This window comes from Diabrotica virgifera, chromosome 5 (genome assembly GCF_917563875.1).
Source record: "Diabrotica virgifera virgifera chromosome 5, PGI_DIABVI_V3a".
NCBI lineage: Eukaryota > Metazoa > Arthropoda > Insecta > Coleoptera > Chrysomelidae > Diabrotica > Diabrotica virgifera.
This window is the reverse complement of record NC_065447.1, coordinates 137,303,416-137,329,368: the sequence shown is the minus strand read 5'-3', so window position 1 is coordinate 137,329,368 and position 25,953 is coordinate 137,303,416. Positions and strand designations below refer to the sequence as shown.

General features: G+C 33.2%; 1 protein-coding gene across 2 annotated transcripts in view; it reads right to left on the bottom strand.

The window, feature by feature from the left end:
* Window positions 1–25,953, bottom strand: part of LOC114336116 (ral GTPase-activating protein subunit alpha-1) — a 208,858-nt gene that overhangs the window by 15,657 nt on the left and 167,248 nt on the right. For both annotated transcript variants that reach the window (XM_050650360.1, XM_050650361.1), the window contains 4 exons: window positions 24,657–24,920; window positions 19,116–19,274; window positions 3,850–3,977; window positions 2,143–2,381 (listed from right to left, as the gene is read on the bottom strand). In XM_050650360.1, the coding sequence (XP_050506317.1) occupies window positions 2,143–2,381; window positions 3,850–3,977; window positions 19,116–19,274; window positions 24,657–24,920 (790 nt within the window). The remainder of the gene's footprint in view (window positions 1–2,142; window positions 2,382–3,849; window positions 3,978–19,115; window positions 19,275–24,656; window positions 24,921–25,953) is intronic.

Below are 25,953 nucleotides of genomic sequence, written 5' to 3'. Positions count from 1 at the left end.
AAAAGTGCTCCGTTTTTGGGTTATTTCACATTGAAATATTCGATTTGGAATTTGATAAAGAAGAACCTACTTTTCATTAGCTACAACTCTGCTTCTACTAGGTCTACAGACCTAAAGCATATTTTTTCGCTCAAATACTTATTTTTTGAGTTATCTCCGAAAAACCGTCCAAATCATGTTTTTTCTGGTAAAAATAAACAAATTCACTTGCAAATAACTCAAAAAGTATTGACTTAGGGAAAAAACTCTATAGAACAAGAGTTGCTTAGAATTAGTCATTTTATCTAATTCCGGACTTATTTTGAATGTATATTTTTCACCTTCGAGAGGGGATATTCGTAAAATGGAGGGGATGTAGAATTGTAAACTTTTTCTTATATAATAATAGACAATTTCAACTAGCTATTCCCAAATTTTCATCCTTCCTTTATTTTTTTTTGGGGGGTCAGATTGTTCTTTGATCGAGCTATAAACTTAATACTTTTCGAAATATTTAACAAAAATTTTAATTTAAATGACATGTCAATGTTTTTCTATGGTTTATTTTTAAACCAGGAGGAGTAAACTAAAAAGACAGATTCACACCCAAGAAAGTTAATAGAAATATCACCAAATACATCTTTTTTTAGTTGATCTTATCGGCCTTCGACGGAAATCCATAAGTATTATATTATACTAATACGTCGCTAAAGAGTTCTAAAAACAACTTTTAATAAAAAGCAAACTAAAGCAAAATCGCTGATATAACTTAATTAACCTCTGAAATGCCAATAGTGTCAAAATTTGATAAATGTCATTAGTGTCAAAATTTCATAACAGTCGAGTAAACTTGCCTGAGGTTGGACAAATTACAAACAAGCATTACGGCGCGGTGAATTTGAATTACTCCTCCTGGTTTAAAAACAGACCATAGTATAATGCTATTTTTAGATAATTTAATATCTTTGACATCTAGCCATACAATATGCAGGATGATCACTAAAAATTTGTGGCCGTGATATTTTTATTGGGCGAATGCCTTAGAAACTGGTTATTAGCTTCAAAAGTGTATGAAAAAAAAAGTGTGTATGAGTTAATGAAACATTTTATATATTAATTAGGGATATCCGTACAGAAGACATCTTACAAAAAAGCCTCATATCAATTGTATTCACGTCCCATCAATTGTAAATTGTAGAATTCTCTCATCTTCCTTAGTCTCAGCATCCGTATGGCTTGCATATTGTAGAAGCCTCGGAGGTGTAACCAGAGAAGGTTCCCATTGTTTTCATTCTGGTGGGGTGTAGAATAGCATTATGTTGTTTTATATGCCATTAGAGTGAAAGCTTAGTCTTGTTGTAGCAGTTGCCGCTAGGGCATCTATGCCATTTCGTTCGTTGCAATCTGGGACTGCACGCTGGGGTTTGTTTTGGTTGGATCAGGGAGAGCAGCATATGTGCCTCCTGATGAGAGACTAATAAATTTCGAAACCGGTAGAGGTGCTTGCTGCACTCTCTGATTGGACTAGAATATGGTTCGGCTGTATTTTCGTTTACATTTACTCTGATTGGAGTACGAAGGGAACCATTCTCGTTGGAACTTTACCGCGCTGAGCAAATGGGACGTGAATTGTAAATTGTAGAATTCCCTAATCTTCCTTAGTATCAGCATCCGTATGGCTTGCATATTGTAGAAGCCTCGGAGGTGTAACCAGAGAAGGTTCCCATTGTTTTCATTCTGGTGGGGTGTAGAGTAGCATTATGTTGTTTTATATGCCATTAGAGTGAAAACTTAGTCTTGTGGTAGCAGTTGCCGCTAGGGCATCTATGCCATTTCGTTCGTTGCAATCCGGGACTGCACGCTGGGGTTTGCTTTGGTTGGATCAGGGAGCGCAGCATATGTGCCTCCTGATGAGAGACTAATAAGTTTCGAAACCGGTAGAGGTGCTTGCTGCACTCTCTGATTGGACTAGAATATGGTTCGGCTGTATTTTCGTTTTGCAACGAAATTGAAAATGGTTATTCATTTTTGAGTTAATAATGTATTTGTGAATATAGATTATAGGTTAGGTAAATATTATTTTGTTTCATCACGAGTTATTACATTTAACTAATTTTTACTAGTTTACGTTACTTTACTTTAATTTATTTTTTTGAAGCTTACCTCTAAATTTCTGATCAGCTCTTTGGGAGCTCTTTGGAATATGTCCATGAGAGTCCAATAGGGCAGCTGCAAGCATGGAATTTGAACCAACATCACCGTTGTTTGACGATAAACTATTAGGATAAAGCAAATTCGGCGTAAGGACGGGACTGTATACTTTTGATATGAATTCTTCATATGTTGTACCTTTTTTGTGTTTCGTTACAACTGTTTCTAACGACTTAGCTCTTTCTTCATAACTACAACAAACAAACAGTTTAAGATTGTTACAAGTACATTACAAGTAAAAGTACACACACAAGATACAATGCAAGTACACACAGCGGCAAAATTAACGGAACACTTTAAAAATGGGACATGTTAGATGTCTCGAATTTCCTAAACCTGTTGTCCGATTTGTGTGATTTTTTTAAGTATGTTATAGCCTTGTTTAAGAAAATCGATGGAATGATATTGTTGCTAGACAGGTAAGTGTCATTTTATACTGGGTGTAACAATCATCTGTGTTTTTTTCTTAAAGTTCGGAACACCCTGTGGAATATTCTAGCATATATAAAATATTGAAATTAAAACTCAATTGTAGCATTAGGCCTTCTTAACGTTTTGTTTTTTTATCAAAAATGAATAACCATTTTCAATAACCAGAGAAGGTCCCCATTGTTTTCAGTCTGGTGGAATGTAGAATAACATTATGTTGTTTTATATGCCATTAGAGTGAAAACTTAGTCTTTTGTTTTTTAATTCATTCGCTTATATTCGATAATAAAAGAGATATGCACTTTTATATTACAAATGAGGTATGCTATTTGGTCTTGATCAATATCATTCCAAATGTCGAGAGCTACTGTTTTTACCTTTTGTAAGGTTCTAGGAGGTGGCAAACGCTGTCGTAGTCTTCTGTCAATTATGTCACACAAATGCTCGGTTGGGTTAGATCCGGCTTATGAGATTGCCGATTCAAAGTTCGAAGATTTACCTGTTGTAAATATTCGATAATAGTTTGTGAACGTAAGGTCTTGTATTATCGTGTATTAGCAAAAAATTTTAACCAATATAAGGAGCCGATAGCATGGTAGCAAATTCTTTCCCTATGTAAGATCACTGCTTGATCACACTCATCGCGGGTCAAATTATTTGTAGCGCGTTCCATTTCCACCAAACAACAACAAAAAAAAATGCGGACTTAATTGAAACTTTAAATAATAAATCTACTAATTTTCACAACAAACAAGACACTTTTTGACTGTTAACAATTTGGCATCTATTAAATTGGTAATTTTTCATAGCCTACTTTAGGCTTGTCTATTAAACTAAGCAGAAAATGAGGATTTATTGGTGAAAGACATAGCTAGTTGTTAACGTCCTTTTTTTATTATCCAACATAAGCACATGAATCAAAAAAGAAAATGTTAATAAAGCCTAGGGCTACAATTGAGTTTTAATTTCAATATTTTGTATGTGCTAGTAAGGAAAAAACACAGTAATATTGTTACACCCGGTATAAAATGACATTTACCTCTCTAGCAACAATATTATTACATCGATTTTCTTAAATAATAAGGCTATAACTTACTAAAAAAATCACTCAAATCGGACAACAGGTTTAGGAAAACGAGACATCCAACATGTCCCATTTTTAAGATGTTCCGTTAATTTTGGCGCTGTGTGTATAAATTATTTTAATAAATATTTTAAATATAAACTTACTACTGTTGATAGAATTCGTAAGTAATTCTCTTAGCTCTACTTGCACAAATGGCTGTTGCTCTAACCAATCCAGCTAACACTGAAGTTTCAACAATAGCCTCATTAAATAATACTCCAAAATGTGGAACCTAAACAAAAACAATAATTTGAGCACGAAGTTATCGTAATGTAAACAATTATCTATAAATATAAAAGGATAACACGGCACGAAACGCAGTTTGTTTGGGACGATAACTCCTAGCGCCACCTATGAAAGAAATCTGAACTACCAACTGATATTTAATTGTTATGAAAGTTGTACAAAAACTATCTATGAATATAAAATGCTAGGACGGCATGAAACCATAGACATAATGAGAATAGACAAGGCATCCTGAGCAAAATGGTGAAAAGGGGAACACTCGATCGGTGGTCTATCTATCTCTCTTTATCGTACGATTACTTGCTTATGATAGTAAAAAATAGCGAGATTAATCTAGTGATAGACAGATAAGACAACGCTAATGAATATTGGCGTTTCACCTCTATTCACAGAGTGGCCCTTAAAATTACCTCGTCAATTCTTATTATGTCTATACACGAAACGCTGTTTGTCCGGGGCAATAACTCCTAGCCCCACCTGGCAACGAAATTAAACTACCAACTGAAATTTATTTAATTGATGGATTCGACCGTTACTTGATGGAAGTTCATTTTATCTAACAATAAAACACTAAAAACGTTTGTTTTCTATACTTCCACAAAATTTATTACAACTATGTGACTACAGATGTTTCGGCAGAGTGCCTTTCTCAAGTGATTTAGTTTACTATGTGTTTGCCTTTTTAAAGTCTTTAACTGAAGAGGTTGAGAAGTGGGGAGCTGTTTGTCTCGAGTTGGTCATTCAGAATTATATCTTTATTTTTCAATTTATTAATTTCCATATATTCTAATAAAGGTAGCTTAAGGCCTTTATTTTGAATATGTATAATTTGAAACTGTTCATTAAAAGAATGATTATGATCTAGAAGGTGAAGTGCGTATGTAGACGTGTCTGTTTTTCTATTGTTGAAAGCCCTTTTGTGTTCTGCTATCCGTTTGTCAAAGGTTCTACCAGTTTGACCGATGTAAGTTTTCGGACAGTCACCACAAGTTAGTTTGTAAACACCACTCTGTAGTTGTTTTCTCCCTAGGCTCTTATTGTTCTTAATATATTTGCTTAAGTTGTTGTTAGTTCTGAAAGCTGGTGTTATTCCTTTCTTTTTTATGTATCTGGCTATTTTTGTTGTTATCTTGCCAGTATATGTGATAGAGCAGAAGGTACTGGGTTCTTTCTGTGGTGGTGGATAAACTAATTTCAGGGCTTTCTTATGGAGTTTTTGGTTTAAAATTTTGTTAATTGTTTGTTCGTTATAGCCATTGTTTAGCAGCATTTAAACAAATAGCAGTAAACAATGGCTATAACGAACAAACAATTAACAAAATTTTAAACCAAAAACTCCATAAGAAAGCCCTGAAATTAGTTTATCCACCACCACAGAAAGAACCCAGTACCTTCTGCTCTATCACATATACTGGCAAGATAACAACAAAAATAGCCAGATACATAAAAAAGAAAGGAATAACACCAGCTTTCAGAACTAACAACAGCTTAAGCAAATATATTAAAAACAATAAGAGCCGAGGGAGAAAACAACTACAGAGTGGTGTTTACAAACTAACTTGTGGTGACTGTCCGAAAACTTACATCGGTCAAACTGGTAGAACCTTTGACAAACGGATAGCAGAACACAAAAGGGCTTTCAACAATAGAAAAACAGACACGTCTACATACGCACTTCACCTTCTAGATCATAATCATTCTTTGAATGAACAGTTTTAAATTCTACATATTCAAAATAAAGGCCTTAAGCTATCTTTATTAGAATCTATGGAAATTAATCAATTGAAAAATAAAGATATAATTCTGAATGACTAACTCGAGACAAACAGCTCCCCACTTCTCAATCTCTTCAGTTAAAGACTTTAAAAAGGCAAACACATAGTAAACTAAATCACTTGAGAAAGGCACTCTGCCGAAACAGCTGTAGTCACATAGTTGTAATAAATTTTGTGGAAGTATAGAAAACAAACGTTTTCAGTGTTTTATTGTTAGATGAAATTTATTTGTTGTGAAAGTTTGTAACGGTAGAGTCCCTAGCTCGCGCATTTGGCTTTCCAGCGGACACCGACGTGCACCGAACGCACGCCGTCCCACCAGAGTTCCTACCACTACCGATGAATGCTAGGAGATGGTCCGTCGGAATTAGATCAAATAGAGACTAACAAAAAGTTAGTTCAAACTGGAGAACTGATCTAGCAGGAACTCACTGGCCACCAACCGGGCTCCAACATATTGAGTTGAAGCCAAACGTAGTCTTACGGATAATTGATCTAAAAGACTCACTGGTTCAAGCTGGAGTGTTGATCTAGTGAAAACCAACCGAGCCTTGATGAATTGAGTTAAAGCCAGACCGTAGTCGTGAATTGAACGATTACTCCTATTAGGCTATTGATTATGTTCAAAATAAGAGAGCTAAAAGTAACTATTCTTTTTCTCATGATCATCTTTCAGTGCGTCACAGTTTTTCGATTTCTTTCTAACGCATTAAATTGTATGTGACAGAAAAAAGGCACGTCCGTGATTACAGACATTTACAACGATTATTCTAGTTATTCTAGTTGTCGATAGATGGCGCCATAATAAAAAAATATTTTTTTTAATTAGATAATAATATTACAAATATAATCTGTATAATTTATAAGACTATACAAATCAAAGAAAATACCATTTTATAAATGCAAGAAACACATTTGATTTGTTTTTATTCCAAATTGAAAATAAAATGTGACAACTGTCAAATTTAACTAAAATGTCATGTTAGAATAAATGTCATAAATGTGTATTACCACGGACTTACCCTTTTTCCTATCATTTGTTACGCACTGAAAAATGCTCATGAAAAGGACAATACAACGTTAACGGGATTTTATTGTCTCTTATGGTCAATGGGTGCGTTTTTGAGAAAGGGGTGAATTAGTCCCTAGGCACAGGGTGATTTAGGGTGAGTTCTATACACTTTTGGTATAAACACATCTACAGGAAAATTGTTCCAGGTTAAATTTGCTATCGAAATATCACATTTTAAAGTCAAAAATATTTTTTTACAAAAATAAAACAAAGAAATCAAGAAAAGCAAGAAAAAAACACGAAATAAAACAATTTTGTTTTTTGCCCCATAACTTTTTTCCACAGGGATATAGGTATAGGCATTGCTTCAGCGAAAACTAACTTCCATGCTTCCTCTTTAAAATGAAGTTTGCTAAAAGTCTTTAGGATTTAGAATTTCCGAAATAGGATTTTTCAAATTTCGCCGCTCACGGCATTTTTGGGCCATTTTCCCCATTATTTTGCAAACATTGTTCTGTAACTTTTTTCTACGCATTTCTAGGTATACGCAATGGTATATTTAGTAGAAAGAGAAGTCAATTACCTTTAAAATGGTCTATTGTATAAGGTTCTACGGCTCTTTTTAATCAAGTTATGCTTTTTCAAGGTTTTATACTTTTAATGATTATTCTTTAAATTTCTCATTATGACTTTTTTTCTTGTACCTACATTTAGATAATATATACATTGTGGAATAAAAAAAGCTATTCTCTCTACTTTAACATGGTGTATTGCAAAAAATTCTAGGACTATTTTTAAACAAGATATCCGTAGGATATCCAATGGTATTCGTAATTTGAGAAAAATTTTAAATTTTTTTTATTTTTTTCAATTAGGAGAATATAATTGCGTAGTATAGCATAATTTTTAATTCGTATATTACTATAACGAATATTAATAAGTATTTAATAATAAAATATAAAGGTACTTTACTCTTCAGCGAAATTCATATTTTTTAACATACCTCGTACACTATTGATAAAATTTTATATTTGATGATTGGATCTTAGGTTTTAGACTATGCTGAGTATTTTATAAAGAATAATTTTTTTCATGAAATTAATAATAAATAAATTTTTCCATATGGCTCCAACTTAGTGGGACCTATTGCATGTGTATATGTCACATTTTGAAAAAGCATATCTTGTTCAAAAATAGTCCTAGAATTTTTTACGATACACCATTTTAGTAAAGACATACACGATACACCAAGTAAAGAAAATAAGCTTTTTTTAATGTACAATGTATATACCTTAATATACAATAAAAAAAGTTATATAGAGAAATAATCGTAAAATATATCAAAAATCATTAAAAGTATAAAACTTTGAACAACCATATCTTGCTTAGAAATAGTCATACAGCCTTCTACAATAAACCATTTTAAAGTTGATTAACTTTTTTTTCTAATAAATGTAACATTGCATGTAACTAAAGCTAGGTAGAAAAAAGTTCCACAACAATGTTTGAGAACTAACAAGGAACATGGGCCAAAATCGCTGTGAGTGGCGAACTTTGAAAAATCATACTTTGGAAACTATAAATTATAGAGACTTCTACCAAACGTCAGTTTAAAGAGGAAGGATGTAAGTTTTTTCCTGTGAAGTAATGCCTATACCTATATCCCCGTGGAAAAAAGTTATGGCACAAAAAACAAAATTGCTACCTTTCGTGTTTTTTTTCTTGCTTGTCTTTTGAATATATTTTTATAAAAAAAATATTTTTGACTTTTAAATGTGATGCTTCGATAGTAAATTTAACCTGGAACAATTTTCCTGTACACGTGTTTGTACCAAAAGTGCATAGAACTCAAACTAATTCGCCCTGTACCTAGGAACTAATTCACCACTTTCGCAAAAACGCACCCCTTTAAATGGTAGCACTCCGCGGTTTTTTCATATTTAGATGTCCATTGACTACATAAAATAATAAATCCCCGTTAACGTTGTAGTTCCTTTCTAAAATACATAATCAATAGCCTATATATGCATATTGGTAGTTTGTCGATATGTGTGTGTAGATATACATACTAACATCATCACCGTATTTTAACGTCAGTAAATACATTTTATTTTTCTTTACAGATAACTGCCGGGAGGACTTCCTTTAAGTCGGAGCGGAGAATAAAATATGATTTTGTTACTTTTATTTTATTTCACTGTTTTTGGATAAAAGAATGTATTTTTATTTAAATTAAACCTTCGTTTTACCAAGTCTGTTGTCCGACAGAACTACCCGTTACTAGTTGTACAAAAGACTAAAATATCATTTCAACCTGCTGAGTCTTAATCAATCATAATTTGTTTTTGAAACGATATGGTTGATTTATTGTTAGTTCATTCTACAAATTGATGATTCAACTATCCTTACTCTCAAATTTTACTACTTCATCAATAATTAATGTTTACACAAAATTACAAAAAAATATTGGTTATTCTATTAAGCGAAAAAAAGTGGTAAAGTAGGTGGTACTGTAGACTACCGCGAAGCTTCTTATGCAAAAATGCAATTTTTTAGCACTCCATAGGAGCGTTAAAAATGCTACTTTAAAGCACTAGTGTTTTGGCTTTTAGGAAAACCAAATGGAAAATATTTAATAATAATAACTTACCGAGATTTTCTTCGTGTTGTTAAATGTTGAAGCACTATTTTCGGTGGCATTAAGGAAAATGAAGGATGGGCTAAAGAAGGGAACTTACCGAAAATATGTTGTCTGGTATCGTCAATTTGTCTCACGGAAAACACACACAAAATCAAATTAAAATTGTCAAGGTGTACTATACGTTCCGACCGTATGTCTGTTAACGACTGACTGACTTAACATAAAGGACAGAAGATTATGCTTACTTAGAACTGTGTTGCCAAGACGTTCCCGAATTAAAATAAATGAAATATATATTCATATTGGCGCAAACATAGCCCCCGCCCTGAAAAACCCATTTTTCAGCCAAATCTGTATGCAATTTGTGCTGAAAACACAATAAAAAAAACTAGTTCCAAATAAATACTCAAAGGACCAGGCATAAATTAATATACCAAAATTTTTCAGAGTTAATTACCGTAACTCAAAAAAAATAATCGAAAAAAAAAATAAATTCTAATGAAAAATACCTATAACTATATACAAAAGATATTACTGTAAATTTATTGATTCGGAAGAGGGCATAACTTCAAAACTGGTCGTGTAAATGTCCCTTTCGAAGTTTTTACAGTAACATTTCTAACAACTCCGTCTTTACCCGGATGAACCTCAGTAACAATGGCCAACGGCCAACAAAGTGTAGGTACATTGTCTACCTTTAAAATAACAACCGTTCCGATTTTAACATTAGGCAAATCTATATTCCATTTTTCTCTAGTTTGTAAGGTAGTCAAATATTCCAAACGCCACCTTTTCCAGAAATCTTGCACCATTCGATCGATTAACTGGAACCTATCTAACCGGTTTATATTTAAATCTGTTAAATCGTCGGCCGGCAAACTTCCTAACGGTGTTAAATTTAAAAAATGTGATGGAGTTAATACCGATATTTGAGATGAATCAGTTGGTCGACGACAAAGAGGTCTCGAATTTAAGATTGCCTCTATTTGAATTAATAGAGTATTTAACTCTTCATATGTTAACAACTGATCCCCTATGACCTTATAGAGATGCGACTTAGCGCTCTTTACATTACTTTCCCAAAGACCCCCGTGACTCGGACTTTGTGGACTTATAAATTTCCATTCCACACCGTTCAAATTTAATTCACATAACAGTGCATTTTGATATTCTTCCGAACTAGCAAACCGATTAATTTCACTTAAAACCGTTTTCGCACAAACAAAAGATGATCCCTGATCAGAATACAAAACCTTGCATGGGCCCCTTCTTGCTAAAAGTCTTTTAAATGCTTGCATAAAATGTGGTGTGCTTAAAGAACTCACCAATTCTAAATGAACCGCTTTTGTGCTTAAACAAACCGCTAATAAACAATACGGTTTATGAACCGCCGCATTACGTTTTTTACTTAATGTAATATTTATTGGCCCAAAATAGTCAACCCCTACGTGTAAAAAGGGTTTAGTAGCAGTAACCCTCGATACCGGTAAATCTGCCATGAGCGGTGTCAAAATTTTCGGTTTATTTCTAAAACAACGATTGCATTTAAAAACCCGATTTCTTATAAGATTTCTTGCCCCAAGAATCCAATACCTTTGACGCAATAAAGCTTCAAGCAAATATGCCCCCGTATGCATATAAATTATATGATAAAAATCAACAATCCGTTCAACGTACGTTTCTTTTCCCGGTAAAATTAGTGGATGTTTTCCCGAAAAACTAAGGGATGAATTATTAAGTCGTCCCCCCACCATAAGTAAACCGTCTTGTAAAAATGGCCGTAATTTCTTAAGCTGTGTTTTACATTGTTTGTTTTCTTTTATCATTTTTATTTCAGTTTCAAAATGTTTTAACTGAATTAACTGAATTAAATAACATTCTGCTGTTCTTAGCGCAGTAGCCGTAATTAATTTTTGCACAGGAATTAATTTTAACAACATTAAAACCCGAACCGTAATCCGTAAAATTTTATGCCAGCTAGAATGACGTTCAACCAATTCAAGTAAGGGATGAATTTTTTCACCCTGCTTCTCCTCCTCAATAACCAAAACCTTAACCTCCGAAATATCCGATTCTAATATTGAAGAAGGCCAGTCCGATTCCCGTAATTTTATCCAACTAGGACCTTGTAACCAAAGTTCATGATTTATTAATTGCGAGGGTGTCAACCCTCTTGACAAGCAGTCCGCGGAATTATTTTTACCTTCAATATGTTGCCATGAAATATTAGGAAGGTTTTCTTTAATTTGCTGCACTCGATTAGCTACAAAAATATCTTTGGTATTTGCCGAAGTTAACCAACTCACCACCGTGGTCGAATCAGAATACGCAACTAGTTGTGAAATATGAGTAAGTTTGCTATAATTTTCAAATATTAATTTCAGCAAACATGATAACAACAAAGCCGCGCATAATTCTAGCTTCGGAATGGTCATGGTCTTTTTTAAAGGTGCACATCTCGATTTTGCAGCAACCAGTCTCACACTCACTTCACCGCTAGAATTTACAACCCTCAAATAAACTACCCCACCGTAACCGTCTCGACTTGCATCCGCAAACCCCAAAATCATAATCGGAACATCCCTCATGGCTCCTACATGTCTAGGGACCTCAAATTTTGAAAAATCTTGCCATTCATTGCATACCTTTTCCCATGATTTTTTAATCGTATCCGGGGGTGAGTCATCCCAACCCAATTTTAGTTGCCATAACTCCCTGATCATTAACTTTAAATGCAAAATAAATGGAGCAATCAGACCAATAGGATCATAACATTTTGCAGTAAGAGATAAAATCTTACGTTTTGTACAATTTTTATCGGGGGTGGTTAACCTATAGTTCAAAACATCCCTCTGCGGATCCCATTGCATCCCTAAAACTTTAGTCTCCGATTTAAATGTAACCGAATTTTGTAAACGTTTTTCCAGCGGAATCTCTGATAACAAATTGTCCAAATTAGTCGACCATTTAACTAAGTCAAAACAACCACATTTGAAGAGATTTACCGATTGATTATATAATTCTTTAGCTTCAATTTCGTCCGGAACACTCGTTAAAAAATCATCCATATATAGCCCCGAAGAAATATATTTTTTAGCTAAAGGATAATCTTTGCCATCTTCATTTATCAATTGCTGAACCGTCCGTAGCGCTAAAAAAGGTGACGACCTTAAACCGAACGCAACCACCGTAAATTCATACGTTTTTATTTCCTCGTTTGGATCAAATCTCCATAATATTCTTTGAAACCGCCAGTGATCTTGTACTAATTTTATTTGTAAAAACATCTTTTTTAAATCCGAACTCAATGCTACTGGAAAAAGCCGAAAATTTATTAATAAAGTGCATATGTCCGCCTGCAGTTTAGGCCCGCTATGCAATAAATCATTCAAGGAGACATCACTGTCTGAAGGGCAAGATGCATCCAATACGATACGTATAGGTGTACTTAAACTCTCTAATTTTATTACAGGGTGATGACTAATATAATAGGATAAGTCACAATCTTCTTTTTCCAATAATTTTAAGTATCCTTGATCCAAAAAATCCTGCATAATTTTATTGTAATCCGCACGCAAGCTGTCCGATTTTGTTAACCGTTTTTCCAAGGTTTTTAACCGATTTTCCGCCGAAACCCTTGAATTTCCCAAATTTTTTGGTGAACTTTTAAAAGGTAATGCAACAGTAAACCGGCCCGATATATCCCTGGAAACCGTGGTTTTATAAATATTTTCACATTCTATAGCGTCTAAATCCGGAATTTCCCGTTTTGGAACCTGCTCTAATTCCCAAAATTTTGTCAAAATTTGTTCAATCGATGTTTCTTCCCTTAAAGTGAGCAAATTTATGGGAGTGGAATATTCCGTATCCACCTGACCCATAATAACATACCCGAACGTTGTTTCTAAAGCCGCCCCTAAACCTGAAGAACTCAAAATCCGATTACCGCCGAAAAGAATAGGAAAAAACTGCGCACTGATTTAGGTTCAAAAAACTTATCGTCCGCTAATTGTAAATTTTTAAATTCCGATAAAGTTTGCAAATTTAATTTCGTTTTTGGCAATTTATCTGTAATATGATCAATAACTAAAGCTTGAACATCGTATTTTTTAGTCTGATCAAAACGCGAAGCGATAATAATGTCCGTTACTCCCCTTACCGACTGAGAGTTTTGTCCCAAACCTTGTACCGAAGAATTAATTTTTGTATATCTAAGACCTAGTTTTTTACAACATTCCGTGGTCAAAAGATTACACTGACTACCGTTGTCCAAAATAAACCGCGCCGTTGCATTTTGTAAAGGACTATTTAACACACATACCGTTACCGTTGCTAATAGAACCGTTTTTTCCTGATTTCTACTCAAAAAACTAGAATTTTGAAACGCACAATTAACTGAACCCGAATTGTGGTTATTGGAACCCGTTTCTGGAATACCGACACCAGAATTTGGTTGATTATTTTGATTATTTTCTTTCGCGCCCCTTATTTCCGGTTTTCCTGCGCATAAAAGAAAATTATGATTCTTGGCACACTGGGCACACGGTCTTTTTAAGCACTGTCTTACACCATGTGACTGGGAAAAACACAGAAAGCATAAATTATTATTTTTTACCAAATCGTACCTTTGTGTAGGATTCATAGCCTTAAATTTATCACACCTACCCAAAAAATGTGACGATTTTTTACATAAAACACAAAAAGGCATTCTGTTATTGTTTTTATTCTCATGCTGGCTTACAAAAAATGATTTCGAATTTTTATTTTTATGATAGCCACTGGAGCTATCCCCTTGTGAGTCACTATTATGCAAAATTTTTGTTTGATCCTTAACAAATTTAATTAAATCCGTGTAAGTAGGAATAACCGTTCCGCGCATGTGATTTTCAAAAGATTTTACCGTTTCCCTGTCCAGTTTTGAGAGTGCATGATAAAGTAAAATAAAATCCGTTAAATCCGGGACATCCAACTTTTTTAAGGCATTAACCGAGGCGTCAAAGATTTCTAAAAAACTGTTTAGATTTTTTTCAGATTCCGATTGCAAGGATTTAAAATTAAAAATTTGTTGTAAATAAGTGTTTGCTAACAACCTTTTATTATGATATTTTCCTAAAAGTGCTTTCCATAACGTGTCATAATTATCCCCAGAAGTAGCTATTCCCGCACAAATACTAAGGGCCGATCCCTTTAAATGTGAAACCAAAAGCCGAGCCTTATCTGCATCCGTCAGCTGGAAATTATCGTGTACCAATGGTTTGTAAATCGAATAAAAAGCTTCCCATTCCTTTGTTTCTCCGTGGAAATCTGGAATAGTGATTTTTGGCAAAAGACTGTGTACATTACACTGTTGTTGTGTACTTTGCTGTAAAGTTGGATTTACAATATTGGTGCTTGGTTTTAATTTTGTATAAGCCGCCCTTGCTTCACAACACATTTCGTTAATAACAGACATCACCTGAAAATCTGGTTTATAGTTTTCATCAACGTCAAACCCGACTGCGTTGATTTCATCCAAAATTTTGAGAATTTCTGTCCTTGTCGAATCCAACGACTGATACAAGTTTGTGAATTTTTTAATGGTTTTATCCGTAGTTAAGTTTTTCGATAAGTCATATAAAGTCTGAATGATTGTATAAAGCGTTTCTTTTTTAGCCGTTAATATTTTAAATTGCCTTTCGTAAGTAGTCATTGTTACTGAAATCAATCCGCAAAATCAGAAAAAAAACAAAGTCTACTTTAAGAAAACTGTAGCATATAACAAACCAGGTCTGAGTATAAATTTTGAATAGAATTAATTAATTATAGAGATTTGTTAAAAAACAAGCCTTCCGGGCAGTTATTATGCAAACTCTTTATTTTGTTTAGAACCGTGAATCAAATTTAGTATTTGTTTACAAAATAATTTTTATTCATACATCCGAATTTTTCCGTAACCGATTGAGTCGAAAAATATTCACGTTTGACAACACCGCAAATATTTAAAAACCTAACTTCTTTCACGCCCGAAGCCCAAGTTGTTCCGAGAAACAAAAACGATACAAATACAAAAATCAGCAAAAAGTTATCACAGAGTTTTTTTTTTTTCGATACGTGCCGACATTAAATTTGACCGAACAATTTGTTTCTAAATAAGAATATTATTATTTAATAATACAAAACTAAGCAAAGCAAACTGTAAACCTACGCTGAATATCCAAGCTCGAAATTGACCAATTATGTTTTGGCTTTTAGGAAAACCAAATGGAAAATATTTAATAATAATAACTTACCGAGATTTTCTTAGATTTTCTTCGTGTTGTTAAATGTTGAAGCACTATTTTCGGTGGCATTAAGGAAAATGAAGGATGGGCTAAAGAAGGGAACTTACCGAAAATATGTTGTCTGGTATCGTCAATTTGTCTCACGGAAAACACACACAAAATCAAATTAAAATTGTCAAGGTGTACTATACGTTCCGACCGTATGTCTGTTAACGACTGACTGACTTAACATAAAGGACAGAAGATTATGCTTACTTAGAACTGTGTTGCCAAGACGTTCCCGAATTAAAATAAATGAAATATATATTCATATTGGCGCAAACAACTAGTGCTTCAAAAATTTTAAGGCACTGCAAACTGTGAAACGTCAAAATATTTATATTTCATTTATTAACATTAATATTAATAGTACAACTTGCGCAATTTGAAAAAGGTGGTTTAAAAGGTTTTTTAAAATTTAATAATTTAAACTGTATTATTGCATTTTTAACACGTTTGTAGAAAAAAAACTATTAAAATTTGTTAGAATATACAACAATAAAAGTATATGTTATTCTATAGTTGTTATAGACGGGGCAGTATCGTCGCCCCCGCTAGCAAAATTATTCCGATTCGATTTTTTTGCACAAACTTACTCAAAAAGAGGTCCTTATAATATATCCACAGGGTGCAGGACGGTGTCGTGGTCGAAAAATTGTTTAAACAATTTTTTTAAACAAATTCACAAAAATAATTTATTCATTTCGAACAATTTTTTTTTAGATAAATTGGCTTATTCTAAGCAAAAAAGGTCTTTTGTCATTTTTTTCTAAAACTGATTGTTGTCGAGTTATACGCGATTAAAAATTTGAAAAATGCGAAAATAGCCATTTTCAAGGCTTAATAACTCGAGTAAACATTATTATTATGAAATTCAAAAAGTGACCAAATCAAGTTTCGAACCCCTTCTTCAAGGTCCTGAAGAGATCTTTGTCATTATTTTATTACAAAGCTGTTATTTTTAATTATTAACAATTAGCGCTATAGTCCAGGATGTATCCGTCGGTCGCCCCCGTTAGTGAAATTATTCCGATTCCATTTTTTTGCAGAAACTTACTCAAAACGAGGTCCTAATAACATATCCACAGGGTGCCGGGCGGTGCCGTGGTCGAAAAATTGTTTAAACAATTTTTTTTTAAACAAATTCACAAAAATATTTTTTTTATTGCGAACGATTTTTTTTAGATAATTTCGGTTATTCTGAGAAAAAAAGGTCTCTTGTGATTTTTCTCTAAAATTGATTGTTGTCGAGTTATATGGCCATTTTCGCATTTTTCAAATTATAAATCGCGTATAATTCGACAACAATCAATTTTAGTAAAAAATTACAAGAGACATTTTTTGCTCAGAATGTCCCAAATTATCTAAAAAAAAAATTGTTCGAAGTGAAAAAATTATTTTTGTGAATTTGTTTAAAAAAATTGTTTAAACAATTTTTCGACCACGTCACCGCCCGGCACCCTGTGGATATGTTATAAGGACCCCGTTTTGAGTAAGTTTCTGCAAAAAAATGGAATCGGGATAATTTCACTAACGGGGGCGACGATACATCCTGGACTATAGCGCTAATTGTTAATAATTAAAAATAACAGCTTTCTAATAAAATAATGACAAAAATCTCTTCAGGACCTTGAAGAAGGGATTTGAAGCTTGATTTGGTGACTTTTTGAATTTCATAATAATAATGTCTAATCGAGTTATTAAGCTTTGAAAATGGCCATTTTCGCATTTTTCAAATTTTTAATCGCATAAAACTCGACAACAATCAATTTTAGAAAAAAATGACAAGATACCTTTTTTGCTCAGAATTAGCCGATTTATCTAAAAAAATTTTGTTCGAAATGAAAAAATTATTTTTGTGAATTTGTTTAAAAAAGATTGTTTTAACAATTTTTCGACCACGGCACCGCCCGGAACCCTGTGGATATGTTATAAGGACCTCTTTTTGAGTAAGTTTGTGCAAAAAAATCGAATCGGAATAATTTCGCTAGCGGGGGCGACGATACTGCCCGGTCTATTATGATTTACGTATTGACAGTATAGGCAGTTTTGATGTAATGTCAAGAAAAATATAAAAATGGAGAATGTCAGTCAAGTTTAAGTAAAAGTTTTTGTACGTTTTTTCCTGTAATTGAGGATGAATAAATTATAATTGTTGATATATAAGGCGTTTGTAGAAAAAATATTGTATGGTGTACGTGTTGAAAAGTACATTTTTAAGGCACTCATGTGAATTGCAGAATTCGCTTCGCTCATTCTGCAAACTTTCACATGCGTGCCTTAAAATTGTACTTTTAACACTTATATCATAAATAACTATTAAAATTTAATAATAGTTATTTATGAAACAGTTCGTGAAGTCTGCTTTTTGCGAACGCAGGCGATGTTTAGAGCACGAGCGACTGCGGGCGAGTGCTATACATCGCGTAAGTATTGTAAGTTTTGTAGTTTTGTAGGGTTTTTCCTGTAATTGAGAATGAATAAATTATAATTGTTGATATATAAGACGTTTGTAGAAAAAATATTGTATGATATACGTGTTAAAAAGTACATTTTTAAGGCACTCATGTGAATTGCAGAATTCGCTTCGCTCATTCTGCAAAACTTTCACATGCGTGCCTTAAAATTGTACTTTTAACACTTATATCATAAATAACTATTAAAATTTAATAATAGTTATTTATGAAACAGTTCGTGAAGTCTGCTTTTTGCGAAAGCACGCGATGTTTAGAGCACGAGCGACTGCGGTGCGAGTGCTATACATCGCGTAAGTTCGCAAAAAGTACTTCACGCACAGTTTCATACAATATTTTATCTACGATAAACAAATAAAAAACTGTAACTCTTCGTCACTGGAATTCATTTCTATTCTACAATTTTTAGAACTTTGACATTTAAAAATTCTAACTTCTTTCAAACCACAAAACTGTCAAAACTTTTGTTGTAATTTATTGCTCACATGTCATCACCATGACAACGCGAAAGTTAATGATATTTGATTATATAAAAGTGTGCCAAAAAACAGTGCGAAAAAGTAAATCCCATTTAAAGTACATTGTTACTTCACACACACTTTAAATCCTTCACGCACTGCTATCTATAATGACAGTTTTCACAAACTAAAAACTTATACATAATATGAGATACAGTAGATAAAGTAATTTTATTATTTACTTGTTATTTATATTTTAAACAAATTTTATGGGTACGTTATATTAAAATACTATTTTTAAAATTGAATACTTAAAGGCATTTTATTATTTATTTATTATTTAGATTTACATCAAAAATGCGTCGAGAAGTTTATAATTTATTAAAGAGAAACGGATATGTTAAGCTTGAATATATAAACTTTTTTTGATTTAGTAACAAAGATTATTTGCAAAAAAATACTTACGTCAGATTTTAAATTAATTGTCACTCTATTTAAATTTCCTCCTAATGGATAAATAGTTATTAAAATATCACAGAACTCAGTGGGAATGATATCACGTCTATAGTCTCTATTGTGCTCGGACCATACAATGTGAACTTCGTCATTGCCTAAATGTCTTATCTAAAACAAAAATTAATGACTATGAATAACATTGATTATTGTTTAATGTGAGCAAGTTTAGATTAATTCCAATACAATTAACTAAGGATATAAATTTATTTTATAAAGCAATAATTATAAATTGCAATCGTTCAACATCAGCTAATAACCTTTCATGGTTGATGCGGCTTTATGTAAATAAAAAAAAGTTTAGATTAAGTTTATTTATTTATATTCATTTCGATGATGTTCTTTAGTTGATATCCATTTATTTTTTGAAACTTGTGAAAGTACTAAGAAAAAAGAAGTCATGGAATACGTATTATAATTAAAACTGTGTTTACTATAGATACTATATTTCCTATACTATAATTAAACAATAGTTACTCTCTGGAATCAGCGAGAATTTATTAGAATTGAGAACATAAGATTGGCTGATGACACCGTTACTTTAGCTTGCAGCTTAGAATCACTACAACACTAAGTAATTGTCTCAAATCAATATAGTAAGTTCAGTCGAACCCGCTTATTAGAATGAACGATTGTTGAACCTCCATCGATTTTCATGAAAATTGGTAAGTAATTAGAGGATACCTTAAGGAACAAAGGTGACATGATGCCAATTTGCGCTTTTACCCTGGGGGTGGATGCCACCCCTTCTCGGGGGTGAAAATTATTTAATTAAAAATAATACCATAAGTCGATAGAGGGACAAATTGTAAGTAAAATTTGTTATATAAAGTTATTAAAATAAATTAACACTTTTTGAGTTATTAAAGACCAAAGATTTTATTTTTTCGTAAAAAAAAATGCACGTTTTAAATCGGTTTTTCACGTATAAATCAAAAACTATAAGCTTTTACAAAAAAGTTGTTTTTACTGAAATTGAAGATAATAAAAAATTGAATACATTCCTCACATAAAGAACTAACCTAATGTTAGTTCAAATTGAGTTATTGGCAATTGAATGTGTATTTTTTTCGACGAGTACTGGAATCTAAGTATTCAAGCTTAAATAACGGGAAAACGATACAATGTATAAAATATTCCTGCTTAACATTTGTCAAAGTACTTCGGAGTACCTACCAAATGAGCTTCAGAACAGCGTCATGTAATAGCGTCAAAATTAAGTAAGTTATAATGAAAATAAAAGAACTGTTTCGAAGTTTTTAGGAAAAAGTGAAAAATAAAACACGCCATTTCCACAAAAATTAAAATTTATAGTAATCCTTACAAAAACTTCTTTATATTAGCACAAGTAATGTTTTCGATAATTTTGACCGGTTTAGAATGCATATTTTTGAAAAAATGATATAATTTAAAAAAATCATAATTTTTAAAATTATTGTAATTCTCATATTCTTTTGAAAATACTCCAAAAATACTCAATTTACGTAAAAAATTATATATAACCAAATTTTAGTTTTTTCTTTGACAAATATTTTACCTCTTTTACTATTTCTATAGGGTAAAAAATAACCGAGATAGAAACGTTTAAATCTTAAATTTTGCTGTGGGAACCATGCAATCGGGGCCATTTAACCTTTTATTTTAAAAAAAGTAAGGAGTTTAAAAGATTAGGTTCAACGTGCTTAAATAGCACTTGGAATTAACTTTCAAACAGTTTTGAGATGAACCTGATATCGTAAACACGAACGGAGTTGTTAAAAAAAAGCAATAACATTTTTTGGAAAAAATTTTAAAAGATAAATTTTGTAAAAATTTTGGAGCATAAATTTTAAGGCTATCCACATGTTCAGGGGCTCATTTGATAGATATTTTTAAGTACTTTGACAAATGTTTTATAAGTTTATGTTATAAAATGCATCAATGTCCCGTTATTTCAGCTTGAATACTTATGGGTTTTTTACTCGCCGAAAAAAATATACATTCAATTACCTATAACTCACTTTTAGTTAAAATTAAAAGGTTTTTCTATAAGAGGTTTATTTCGTTTTTTATTAGCTTCAATTTTGATAATTATAACTTTTTTGTAAAAACTTACATTTTTTGAGTTATTGATGAAAAATTGTTTAAAAAAATGCATTTTTCTCAAGAAAAATTAAAATCTTCGATCTTTAATAACTTTTAACTAAAAAAGTTTTGATTTATTTTAATAATTTTATATAACAAATTTTACTTGAAATTTGTCGCTCTATCGAATTATGGGGTTATTTTTAATAAAATGATTTTCACCCCCGAGAAGGGGTGGCATCCACCCTCAGGGTAAAAGCGCAAGTTGGCACCATGTCACCTTTGTTCCTTGAGATATCCTCTAAACACACCAATTTTCATGCAAATCGATGGAGGTTCAACGAAATCGGAGGTAATAGCTTCCTATCACCTTCAGTGACTCCACTATTATAGGAATATCCCGCTTTAAGGAGTAAACATTTGAGGTCCCGAAACGTTTCTACTAGCCAACAATGATTGGTTGTTAGAATATCCCGGTTTTGCTTGGTACGAAGGCTATTCCAATGACGAAGACTGTAGTAGCCGAAACAACGGACTAGAAATAAACGTAAAAGAAAAATAAGTTCATGATTCATGCAAAGCGACATTTATTATGGGGACCAGTCGTAGCAGAAAATAAGTACAAATTGTTAGTAACTGCAGAAATCTAGTTAAATAACAACAATTATTAAAGTAGAAAAATAAGGACAGAAATTGCAATTGCGAGACAAACATTCGCAAGAATGAAAAAGCGAATCACTAATTGTAATTTCGCTAAGGAACTGATGATGCGAACGTTGAAGTGTTCTCTCCACTTTGTTGTATGAAATGGAACACTGGACACTAAAAATCGAACGTATACAGTTGAAAGCATTTCAAATGAGGTTTTATAGACATATTCTGAAAATACCGTGATTCAACGAGTAAGAAATGCCGACGTAATGAAGTATGAAATTCTATAACTGATCAACTGGTGCAAGAAAATATCAAGGGCAAAAGAAAAAGGCCGAATAATCATTTCTTGGCTTAGAATCCTACATAAGTGTATAATTGCAGCTTAATAGACCTCTCCAGAACAGCTGTCAATAGCACGCGGATAGCTATGATGGTAACCAATTTCCAATTCGAGAAGAAATCACAAGAAGAAAGATATATTTGACACGATAATGTTTTCAAAAATGTATTGTTTACTGTTTTAGGAAATGGTAAATTAGAGCTACTGATATTGAATTTATCATGAAAATGTTATCAAAAAATCCTACCGATATGATAGTTGTGTAAGATTTATCCCACATATAAAAAGTCCCTTGACGAAAAAGAAGAAGTATTCAAATTTCGGAATATTCGAGAGGTCATAAAAAAATCCCGATATGTCTATGAAGTTTGGAACGTCAGAAATATATAAAAATATATGTAGTTGACATTTTATAGATCAGTTGTAATTGAGTATTTGAAGTTTATAACTGTCAGTGTCAGGGCCGCGCCAAGACTTTCAAGCGCCCCGAGGCAAGAAATTTTAGGCGCCCCGTTCGTCCTCCATTTGTAAGTATGTAGTTTTTTGCAACTTAGTGAATCGGTATACCGTATTCACTTCATGCGTGGCGTGACTATAGTGGTGGGGTGGTACCTTGAAACGATGCCAACGTGAAAAGTGGCGAAATATGACAATATTGGAGCTATCTTTGTAATGTCATTGCCATTGTTTGTATAAAAATTTTTGTATAAAAATGGTATATAACTGTTACCTATTTATCATATACTTAACGTCAAATTGTGAGATCCAAAAATGTCAGATAAAGGAGCTAAGCGCCTGTCATGCACAAAGCGAAAACCTACAAACTATTTGTTTCATCATCATTCTCTTTGCCTTTATCTCTATGCTGGGTCAGCTTCCCTAATTGTATTTCTCCATAAGTTTCTGTCTGGGATCATATCGATATTAATCCCCTTTACCGACATGTCTTGCCTAAGCGTCTCACCCCAGGTCTTCCTCTCGTACTCCTTCCAGTAACCTGCAGTTCAAGAATTTTTCGTATTGGGTGACTGACGTCTCGACGTTGAACACGACCAAATCATCTTAACCTATGCTCCCTCATTTTGGCATTTATTGGTGTCACCCCTAGACTTCCCCTAATATACTCATTCCCAATCTTATCCTTCTTTGTCACTACAGTCATCCATCTAAGCATTTTCCGCCACATGCATTCGTTGTTCTTCTTTCTTTTTAACTGTCCAACATCCAGTTCCGTACATCGTAGCTGGCCTTATGTTTAATAGAATTTTCCCTTCAGCTTCATTGGAATTTTCCTGTCACGCAACAAACCACTCGCTTTATTCCACTTCATGGTCCATACAACTCTAATTCCACTACATGCATCTCTATCTATTTCCCCATTACTCTGTAATACCGATCGTAGGTAGTTAAAACTATTACTTTTCAAAAAGTTTTAAACTCTTTTCCTCAAGAGCTTGTCTCCACTGTTCCAGTTTTTGTTCTAAGGCGCTTTTACTATTTCATACTAACACTACACCAACAGCATACATTAAACCAAAAACTAATAAGAATAAATAAAGAATAAGCACTGAGTCTTGGTTCTTGGTACACGTGCAATCCTACTTTCACATGAAATTTATCAGTCTCTTCCACACCTGTCCTAAACACTAGTCGTTACTTCCTCATACATATCTCACACAATCTTTACACATTCACCAGGGACTCCTTTCTTATTAAGTGCCCACCACAGAATCTTTCGAGGAATTCTATCATCATATACTTTCCCAACATTTACCATATAAGCTTTTGTTTCTTTATTCCTGTATTTTACTTACCATCAGCTGCCTTATAATGAAAATTGCATAAGGTACGTATCCATACAAGGGTGATCCGCGCTCGGTGTAGCTGCTCAAATGGATATAACATGCGCTCCCCTACATATAAACCGCAAACCGGTTGAATCGAAGAGGGTGAGCGCCGAACGGCGATCACCAACGTATCCACTATGTGAAGCTGCTGCATCGAGCGCGGATCACCCTTGTATGGATATGTGCCTTTAAATAAACCCGTTAGCCACCTTGTTCCTGTCTCTCGTAATGCTCTCTACACTTCCCCAGAAATGTCATCTTTTCCAACTGCTTTTCCTTTCTTTATTCTTCAATTGCTTGAACCACTTCAATATTTCTGGCTTGATTTCACCAGTGGGTAAAATCCTTCTTTTCCTTAGTCAATGCCATTACTTTTGTTTATTGTTTCTGGTAATAAAAAATATTTCTGATAATTTCGGTATTGTCAAAAAATTTTTTTCGGCACCTACCGGCGCCTTTTCAATACCGCTCCAGGGGGCACCGTCCCTCTTCGCCCTTATGGACGGCGCGGCCCTGGTCAGTGTGTTAAAGTTGTATTGTAATATTATTGGAGTTAAATAAAGTTATTGCAAAGAAGTGTAACAATACCTTATTAAGTACGGCCTCTGGAGAATCTCCCGGCATTCGAGTGGCAACATGGAAAATTGCTTCTAAGAAACTTGTAGCTATATAAGGAGCGGTCAATCCAGTTGTTCCTTGCCTTTGTAAACCTCCTAAAAAACCCGTATGACCTTCCAACTCTACCTCCCATGCCAAAGATGCCAAAAATTGTTCATAAGCAATACTACCACCTTGATTAGACAATACTGAATTTTTATCTTCCTGACCAGGAGCTACGTAAATTATAGCAAACTAAAACAAAAAAAATTTAATTAGGAATTAGAAAAATCAAACGGATATGAATTTAATTTTACAATAGGGAACTTGCACATTTTTGTTTTATTACATAATAATGTTCAGTTTAGTTTAACAATAAGATTTCCAAAATTTCACGCCTCAAAACCTCATAATAACTTAGAAATACAAATTTAAAATCTTCTGTGTATTTAAATAATTTCAAACGATAGAAAAAGCGCGCGAACCATTGTGACGTTATATCATAATATTTTGTAATGACATTTCTCCTGTCTCATATAAAATTATATACCATTTTGTTAACTTTGCAGTTTAGTACAGTTTATGAAGAGATATTATTGAACTGTGTGTGTGTGTTTACTATGGAAAATAAAAGTAAATACTATAAGTGTTGTTTACTACCATTGTGTTGTACAACCATTTAAACCCTCAATAAAATATTTATTAGATTACCAGGTAAATAAGAGTCGATAAGAAACGGCGTTTAATAAAGTGGTTACATGCATGTTGAAAGGACATTAAATACATTTTAGGTAATTCTCAAGGTCTTCATGTATGTGAATTTAATGTAAGTATTTACCTTTTGGTATATTTTGGTAGATGTACATTACACATTGAATGATATTTAATAATAGTCTCCCGTTTTATACCGCCAACGCGGCATTGGTATTATAGAAGAGTAGTCAGCTATATCTAGGAGCTAAGGTTATACAATGAAGGTAACAGGGCCAGTGCTACGCTTCAACCGCCTATTATTACCTCTGATTTTACCCAATGTACTCATTTTATTCAGGCTGACTCGACCTGGGGCCTATAGACATTTCAAATGTCTAGATGTTCTCGCCGGTGACGTATCCTTTTCATACTTGGCAGAAAGTGAGACTACTATACACCCTACTAAATTATGATAAACAAACGTTTATAGCTGCTACCAGAGGCGTACGACAGGGGATAGTGAATGGTTGACCCTTCTCAAATTCTACGCCACTGGAGGAATTACTACTTTAGTGCCATTTTTAGATTCTCCAAT